At 52.6% G+C, this 9409-nt stretch overlaps 1 protein-coding gene across 1 annotated transcript; it reads right to left on the reverse strand.

Annotated features, from left to right (window-relative positions):
• Window positions 1-7401: 7401 nt before the first annotated feature.
• Window positions 7402-9201, reverse strand: LOC123060765 (probable membrane-associated kinase regulator 2). Its single transcript, XM_044483600.1, has 2 exons — window positions 7931-9201; window positions 7402-7836 (listed from the first exon to the last, which is right to left on the reverse strand). Exons 1-2 carry the CDS (start codon window positions 9045-9047, stop codon window positions 7751-7753), a joined length of 1203 nt encoding a protein of 400 aa, XP_044339535.1. The 5' UTR covers window positions 9048-9201; the 3' UTR covers window positions 7402-7750.
• Between the last annotated feature and the right edge of the window lie 208 nt (window positions 9202-9409).

Genomic DNA, 9409 nt, shown 5'->3' on the forward strand with positions numbered 1-9409 from the left:
TTTCTGGTGTTGATCATCTCCCAGTGCTCATCTCGGCGCCCACAAATCTGGTAGATAGTATCCTTGAGATCATTGCGGTAGACTTCTCCAATGCGTCCCATGGCGATGTGAGCTGCCATGCTCTTTCCTAGACTCCAAGTTGGTGCATCAAAAGAAAACTCTATGGGCTCAGTGACTGGCATGAACGTCCTTCCTCGAACTTGAACTTGAATCATCCAGGGCTCTTCTTCAGGTAAAGTGGCATTGTAGGTTCCGGTGAAGCTTGGTACTCCTATGTTTAGATATCTAATGACTTCCTTCAAGTGACGTCCAAAGAGTGTATCTTCATCCAGTTGCGTGAACTTGTTCCTTGCATCCGCCATCCCAAAGAGTAGAAAAGATGAGAGGTCAGAAGAGAAGAGAGTGAGTAGTGATCTAGGTCTTTAGCTTAGTGGTCGTGTCCTACAGTCAGCGTGTGCTTTGATACCATCTTGTAGCGACCAGACCTCAAACGGTCCAATCTCTGTGCTCCGGTGTCATCCCTGGATCAGTAATGCTGACACCACATAGTACTTGAAGAATTTATAATAGAGTAGCAATCACACACTTATTACATCGAGTGTCTCAATAGAGAACTTATTACAATAAATATGGCTTAAGGCCATCTAATAATGATAACAGCGGAAGGCTTAGAAGATAAGTGAGTCCATCAACTCCAACGGCATCACTGAGTATAGAACCACGACCTAAAACTCCTTAATCGTCGTCTGAAAAGCCTGCAACATTAACGTTGCAGCCCGAAAACGGGTCAGCACATGGAATATGCTGGCAAGGTAACACATAGAGAGTAGTGGAATGAAACAACTATATTATATGCATATTTGGCTGGTGGAAAGCTCTATGGTTACAGTTTTGCAAAAAGCCAATTTTTCCCTACTACAAAGGAATAAATTTATTTAACTATCATGGTGGTTGTTAAACATTGAGAATGGTTGACAGCATTCTCAATCCCAATTAAACATCATTAAACAAACCCGTCAAACTTAATTTTATAGTAACATGTTGAGATTCACATGATAATCCAAGTACTAGATACTCAAGATGTCCATGACTAGGGACACGGCTAACCATGATTAGTTTATACACTCTGCAGAGGTTTGCGCACTTTTCCCCACAAGACTCGATCTCCTCCGTTGGATTTCTCGCACTACAGGGTGTTTGAGAAACGGATGACCGAGACATAGTCTTTTAGAAGCGCTAGCACCTTACGATCGGGTAGATCGTACCACCTACATCCCCTACATCTGCTAGTCTACCACTGTAAGAGTTCGCACGACTTAGTCAACTATGTTAGAGCCCATAATAGCTTGTGGCTGCACACGGAAGCTTCTAGCATGAATAATCTCATGATCTCTTTGAGCCTGGGTGGCGGTCCAAAAGAAAACAGGCAATCCTGGAATACCCAGGTACCTCAATCCACCCAGATGTGTATTTAAGTTTCCACCTTAGATAAACCATTGATTTAAAAGAAATCTCACATCTGTCATGGATATCACTCACCCAATCCACGTCTACTAGCATAGCATAGCAATAGTAAGCAAATGTAGAAGTAACTCCCAAGGTTTGATAATAAACAGGTAATAGGTACTACCTCAACTACATCCCAAACCCACAATTTAATTAGATCCTAATCATGCAATGTGTAGAGATTGATCTAATGCAATAAAACTGGGTAGTAAAAGGTATGATCAAAGTGTTACTTGCCTTGCTGATGATCCGGGAAACCTAGTGATTCGAAGTAACAAGCGGCACACTCCGGGTACTCTATCGCAAACAAACAAGCATACAATAAGTACTCAAATAATGCACATGTAAAACTTAAATAAGAGATCTAACTAGAAAGTTCAACTTAACAACTCCGGTTGGCAAAAAGAATCAAATCAAACGAAGCAATGAAAGACAAACGGCAAAAGAAAAAGGCTTTGATTACTATTCTGGACCTAGGGCAATTTTTACAGAAACAAAAACTTGTTTAAGTTGGTTTAACGGAAATAGGGTTTCGAGACGAAACTCCAGGCGCTTGAATCGCCTGATTCCGATAAACGAGTGAAAAGTTATACTAAAACGAAAGTCGGATCAGAAATCGCGATCAGAAAAATCGCAAATTTAATCCGAGAAAAAGAAAACGACGAACAGTTTAACGAACGAATGTTCGTTAACTGGATCTAAACGACGAACACGTTCGTTAAAACGAACGAACGAGCAAACGCTCACTAAATAGACTAAACCGAAAATAAAACCGATCTAATAAAAAAACAAAATCTAAAAAGAACCGCGGCTTTTAAAAAAATCAGGCGGTTTTCTAAAAAAACCCGGCAACGGCGGCTACCTCGGGCGGCGGGGCGGCTCCGGCGAGCGGGCGAGGCGGCGGCGGCGGCTTTAGCGAGCGGCGCGGGGCGGCGGCGGCGGGTCGGCGGCTAGGGTTAGGGTTAGGGCGCGGGTGGGCTGGTGGGCTGCGGCGGGGCTCGGGCGGCGCTATTTAAAGGCTGCCCCGGGCGGAGTCCCGCTCGGGTACGGCCCGGAGTCAGTTCGGACTCTTTTTTTTGAAATTAATTCCGCACAGAAAACAAATAATAGAAATACAAAACGGACTCCAAAAATCCTGAAATAAATTTCCCCGGCTTCTAAAATCAGGCCGCACAGGATGAACATTTATTTGGGGCCTAAATGCAATTTTGAAAAACACGTATTTTTCCTAAATTCAAATAAAATAGCAAATAAAACCAAAAAATCTTATTTGATTTTTTATTAAATCCTCAATATTTCCTTATTTTGGGAAAGTCATTTTATTGCCTCTCTCATATTTTTGTAATAGAAATTATTGAAGATAAAATAAATAAAATCAAATGATCCTATTTTCAAAGTTTGAGACAACTCAAATATGAAAATAACGAAATCCCCAACTCTCTCCGAGGATCCTTGAGTTGCGAAAAATTTCTAGGATCAACCAAAATGCAATAAATATGATATGCAATGATGTCTAGTGTATAACATTCCAAATTGAAAATTTGGGATGTTACAACCTCGAACTCATGGTCATCAAAGTGCATGTCAGTTGGAGCCAACACCCATAGTTGACATGTATGCATCATCGTTGAGACTACAAAATATATAGAACAATGCGAATAAGCTATCTATATCAATGCATTCAAGAAATAACAAGAAAAAAAGGTTGGGGAAATTTTCTACCTTTGGGGCATATCCTCGAACACGTTGTGCGCATCGGCCGCCAGCTCAATGAGTGAGCTCGTCGGCGCTTCGGTAGCCCCCGTGCCCGTCACATGCCCTGCAAGTTTCTTCCTCGACGCCTTCGAGGTGTCGGAGCCGTCCGCCGCCTTATTCTTCTTTGCGGATGTCTTGCCCTTCTTCGGCTGCGCCGCATTTGGGAGCTTCGAGGGGGGGGGCACGGGGCGGCGCCGGCGCGACGCGACCCACCATCGAGGTCATCCGCGGCGGCATGAAGGGCCGCGTGTGAGGCCGATGCTCGGAGGAGCTCCGGCGGAGGCGAGGCCAACGCTCCCCGCGCTAGGGTTTGTGGCGGCGGCGACGATGGAAGGGTCGCGGATGTAGGATGCGGTGAGCGGGGTGCCGGCGCGTGCGCCCATCGGGTCCAGCTCGCCGGCGCCGGCGCGCGCGTGGCGAAGGTGACGCGGAGGAGAGAGTGCGGTGCGAGCGCTGGTGTGTGCCGCGCGCGGAAGTGGGCGCCCTAAATACACAACGCGCGTTGACGGTTCGGACAGCGCGCCCGACTCCATACGCCGCGCGCGCGGTTATTGCGCCCGCTGGAGCCACTCTATCAGTTGCGCGCACGTTAAAATGACCAAATTTACGGCACGACGTTTGTTTAACACGGTTGTTGAATATGCTCTCAGGTAGCTAGGGCCATAGCACATGACGCTACGACGTCCATCCGCATGCCGCACCCCCAGTTAGCGTGAGTTGTCCCCACATGTCAATCAGTCACTGCATGGTCGAATGAGGTGTGTTTGGTAGGGCGTATGAGGGGTGCATGAGAGCAAAAGTTCCCTTCTCGACCCACTTTTGAGTGTTTGGTAGAGTATGAAGGGTGCATGAGTCCACACTAGTTTAGCACAAATACACTAAAAGCATGCATGAGGAGAGCATGCATGAGGAGGGATGTTGAGGTGAGCATGCATAAAGAGAGAACAACTATGCTGAGATGAGAACGCAACCAAACACACCCTATTTTTCCGTCTGAGGTGCGGTGCATAGCTCGCAGCAGATCGGTACTGCTTTTTCACGGTACTTTCTATGAGAGGGTACCTTGTGAACGATTATTTGTTGTTAGAAATTCAACACTGAGTGAAGCGGCCAGGAAAGAGATAACTAGCATTTAGTGGATGAAGCGAAGGCTGGTCGTCTTGTACAGTCTGGAGACAAATCCAGTCTCCGGGGTCCTACTTTGTTCTCCGGAATCATTAGCCATTCGGAGCTACGCGCCAGAGCCAGAGTCACAATCAAATCATCAATTAGAGGCTCACGTTCCATCAACAAAACAATAAAGGAATACCTAAAACTCATCTAGATGAGATATAATTTAATCTTATTTATTTTAAAAATTAGAACAGATACAATCCATGTCAGCACACACGCATCTTAAAGCATCACATCCAATGGCTATAAAAGATGAATGAGACCAAATTATATCTCATCTAGATGAGTTCTAGCAAAACTGAAACAATAACCCACTCCTAAGCATGGCCCGGCATAGCTTTGTTTGCGAGTGCATCCATGCCGCTGCATGGCAAACTGTCATGGCTAATAAACAGTGATGTCCGGCTACCCAGTGCAAATCTACAGTAAGGATCACACTGTCAGCTACTACATGGACGTAACGTACGTACAGTTCTGCCACAGTTGTGACGGTAACACGTATCAAACCCGATCGGGACCCGAGCTGTTTGGGTTTTACGAGTAGTCGTGGACAATCTCGTCCGACTCCACGCGGCGGCGACGCCGTTGCTGGATCACAGAGCCATGCATCACGTACGCCAGCCATTCATGCAGCCGGCCGTGGTCGACGACGCCCCACTCCTCCGTGGCCGGGCAGCTGCCAGGCCAACAGAAAACCCACGGCGCTGCCCGTGTGCGGTGGCCGTGGCACGCGCTGCCTCATTCCCGCCGCTCCGACAGACAGACCGGCCGCCGTGCCGTAGTCATCGCCGACTGCGCACGGACGCATCGCGCGCAAGTAGGAGAGGCAATGATAGATGGGTGCTGTTGCCGGTATCAGCGTACGCCTGCACGCCGCTATCTGGTCCAGCATCTGAAGAAGGCGTCGCAATTGTTAATTAGCGCAGCTGTACTGCCGCGCGCAGCCGATGCCTCTGTCCGTATCTGCTAATCCGCCGACGGGACCACGACAAGCATGGCCATTTAAGCAAAGCTATTCGGGGGTGTGCACAACAAAATTTGGACTTGAGCAATCGGTTGCGAGACCACGGAGCAATGCGACGGGACGACGCGCGGCGACGTCTCAAAAGGATAAGGACGGCCGGCGAGGTCGCACGGTGCTAGGTGTAGCACACAGACACAGGCCGTGCGCATCAAAGGAGGAAATGTCAGACGTAAATAAATGCCAAACTGAGTGGTGGCTTTTATTGGTTTTATTTTGGGCACCCTTGGAGAGAAGTGATAGCCTGCATCGATGGAGAACTGTACATGGAGTGGCCCTAGCTATCCTAGTGAGCGAGGGTGCAGGACATTGGATTCCTTTCCAGCCCCGGCGCCCATGAACGCGGATACGGCTCGTGTTAAGCGGGGGCTACTCTGACACTCACGCTATCTAGATCTACACAAGTGAATGATCCGAAAATGCCTTTTGGAGCTCGGCCTACATGGAGGTCGGTTTTTGAAAAACACAAAAATCATAAAAATTCATTCAAAAAAATCTGAAAAAAATTACAGATATACATGGAGGCATAACACACATGTGTGTAAATTTTTAGGACGAAATACGTTGAAATGAAGGCTGTGCAAAAAAGACAAATCTGAGGCCTTTTAACACATGTTACTATTCATCCTCAAAGTCCAGAAATTTGTCTTTTTCTATAGGTCGCGTTTCGAAGTATTTCATCTTGAATTTTTACACACACATGCATTTCATCCGTGTATAGTTACATATTTATTTTGAGAATTTTTTGAAGTCAAAAAGTTTGAATTTTGAATTTTTCAAAAATAAAGGGCTTCATGGAGCTCGGTCACCAAAACTGAATGATCCAGCAATGTTGCCGAAATTAACGAGTCCCATGCGTAGCTCTGCGTCGTAGTACTACCACTACCTCTTAGGCTGAGCGGCTGACACGCATGGCCCCGGTACACACACGAGGTACGTACTAGCAAGAAAACACCAGGGATCACGGACTAGGCTGGCTAGGCGGTACTGGACGGGGGGCTTAACAACAGGCGGCGCCGTAGTGATCCCCGTTCCCGAATCAATGCGTGGCAGGCAATAACTAGGTGATCGTATGTACACACGCGTCGTGGTACGCCAGTCAGTAGCTGCGGTCACGTACCTCTCGTGTACATACTCGGGGCAAGTCTGCATGCATACTACCACTACCAGGAGGTATGACTCGTATGAGTAGCCACGCCCTGCGCCAAATGGCAAGCATGCCATGCCCGGCGCACACGCACACCGTGGTGACCAGTCCTCAGGCCGTCACGCGGCACGGTGGCAGGGCGTCCTCCCCGCCGCGCGGCGCGGCGCCATCCCCACGCGCGTGGGCGAGTGACCACACAATCGCGCGCCGGGACAAACCCACGGACACTCCACGTAAAGATTAGCCAGCCAGCCGCGGGCACCGGGCCAGAGCACGCCCAGACTGCGCTGCGTCCGTCCACGGCCCGCCTCCTCTCCTCCCTCCACGCCTTTCGCGGCGACCGAGACGCCTCAAGGCAAGGCCCCCATGCCGCCGACGCGACGGGCGGACGGGACGGCACGGAGGCGAGCACGCCGCGCCGCGCCAAGCCCGGCGGGACGCCTCGGAGCGGACAGAAAGAGGACGGGCCGTGCCGCGCAGTGCGTCGTCGACCGGCACAAAAGGCAGCGGATTTCGGTCGACGGCGACGCGCGGTGTCGCACACGCCTCGCCTTTCTCGAGCCGGAACAGAGCCCGGCCCGGGCGTGCGTGCAGAATCGGCTGGGAAAGCGCGGCCGCGTATCAGCCTTTCTCCGTCCTGCTCCATGGTTTTCCCCGAATTCCACGGGACAGCAGCCTCGTGCTAAAGCTGCCCCGTCCGACAAACCCCTCTTTTCTCAGCGACCTTGTGTTTACACAAGCCACACCCTTGCACTGTCGCTGCTCGGCCCAGACCAGTCGCATTACACACGAAAAGATGTGAAAATTCGAATGAAATGCCAACTTCTAGCAAGAAGTTTACTAGAAAAGCGACTTCACATTGGGGGCACGGAAATATTTTACATGCATACTACTCGTACTAGCACCGCCAGATTATTGCATCCAGACGGTGGCGAGGGGATACGCTAGGAGTTCATCGCGGCCGAAAAGACAAGCTTTTTGCCACGTTAAGACAAGAGAGTAGAGCGCACACGTATGCACGCACGTTTTCTTAATCCGGCATCATGATGCGAGTACCAACTAATAGTAGTATTAAAAATGCTACTAGCATCTAGGCTAAGATTTGATTGAGTACGGCGATCGCCACTCCGGGGTCCGGACGGCCCGGCTCACGCGCCGTCGACGCCGTCCTTGGTGTCGGCCGCGCCGTCGGCCTTCGGCTCCGTCATGGACCTCAGCAGCGGCGACTCGGACCCTACGGGGTTGTGAGAGAAAGCAGAGGGATGTTATCATCTATGGACCTGAATGTCACAGGACGCGGGGACGGAAATGAGTGGGGCTTGTGGTACCTTTGGACGCGTTGAAGGAGCGCTTGCAGTGCGCAATGGCGCCCTGGATGCCGTCCTGCAGCTGCAGCAGCGAGTCGTCGCGGCGCTGCGGCTGCGCGGGGGTCGGTGATGTGGCCGACGGCGACGGCGCGGCCGCCACGGCGGAGGACGCGGAGCGGCTCTTGCCGAGGCGCTTGCACGCCTGCTTCAGGCCGGCCGGCACGCTGGCGCGCGGAGCGCGCACGCCGCACGCGACGACGACGGGCTGTGGCGGCGGGGCAGGTGCCGCACGAGGCTGGGAGGGGGCGGGGGAGGGTGTCGCGGAAGGGGTCGGCGAGGGTTCGGGCTCCGCGTCCGTCTCCTCGCCCTCGCTGGCGCCGGCGAACCGTAGGCGCTCGCCGTAGCGGCGGGAGACCTTGACGTACAGGGGCTTGATTTTGTTCAGGTACTTGAGCATAACCTCCTTGGCGAAGCGCCGCTCCTCGGCGGTGATCGCCACCGCGTCGGAAGGCTGAGGTGCCTGCACCGCCGGCCTGGCCGCGCCGGTGCCAGCGCCGGCGTCGGAGGTGCGAGAGCTGTTGTCACGCGTGAAGAGCGACACAAACGGCGCGTCGTCCACCCGGAACTTGATCAAGAAGCGGTTCGTCTTGGGCGCCGGGGAACCGCCGGCAGCACCACCCGCGTTGCCCTCCGCCGGAACGGGAACCTTCGGCTTCCTCAGCTTAAGCAGAAGCACGCGGAACTTGGTCGCCGGACGGAGGAACGACGCCGCCGGGGCCTCCGCCGTCGCAGCAGGCTCCGCCTCCTTCCCGACGCCGTTCTCAGCCTCACTGACCGGCACCACCGGCTCCACGGCCACCACCTCGCCGCCGGACGCGGCATCGCCGGCGACGGAGAAGTTGAACTCGACCCTCTCTTCCTCCGCGTCCGACGCGGCGCTCTCGTCGCCCGGCACCGCGAACTCGAGGTCGAAGAAGGCCGCGTCGTCTTCCACCACGTCCGCGCCCCCACCACTTCCACCCCCTTCACCACCTTCCTCACACGCCAACGCGGCAATGGTCGTGGCCGGCACGGCCGTGCGTTGGTTGCCGGCGACCGCTCCGCCGCGCAGGTACTTGAGAAGGCTGAACGACTCCATCACGCCCAGAGAGGCCGAGCTCACTCCACTCCCTCACCCCTCTACTTCTCTTGATTGTCTCTCTCCACACTCAAATAAAAAGACTCTTTCGGGGGAGGCTTTTACCTTTCGGGGAGGAGGAGGAGGACAAGGTGGTGGCGCCGCTGCCTCGCATCGCTGGGGTAATAGATGAGCTCATGAGCAGCGGCAGGCGGTCAGAGGCGAGGGGCCAGTGGCCGCGGTGGGGCCCGACGGTTTCGGCGGGGCCCGTGTCCGTGTGCCGTCTGGGGCGGGTCTCGCGTGATCTCGCCCGCTCGTCGCCCAATCAGCCGCCAGGATCGAACGAGGAAATAGGTAGCCACCGGATTTCTTCGAATTTATTT

Source organism: Triticum aestivum, chromosome 3A (genome assembly GCF_018294505.1).
Source record: "Triticum aestivum cultivar Chinese Spring chromosome 3A, IWGSC CS RefSeq v2.1, whole genome shotgun sequence".
NCBI classification, from domain to species: Eukaryota; Viridiplantae; Streptophyta; class Magnoliopsida; order Poales; family Poaceae; genus Triticum; species Triticum aestivum.

What these genes read in the sequence shown, in the direction of transcription:
- LOC123060765 (XM_044483600.1), bottom strand. Translation starts at nt 9,047, where the DNA reads ATGGAGTCGTTCAGCCTTCTCAAGTACCTGCGCGGCGGAGCGGTCGCC. An exon ending in CTCCTTCAACGCGTCCAAAG is followed by an intron (nt 7,837 to 7,930) that starts GTACCACAAGCC and finishes ACAACCCCGTAG; the next exon opens with GGTCCGAGTCGCCGCTGCTG.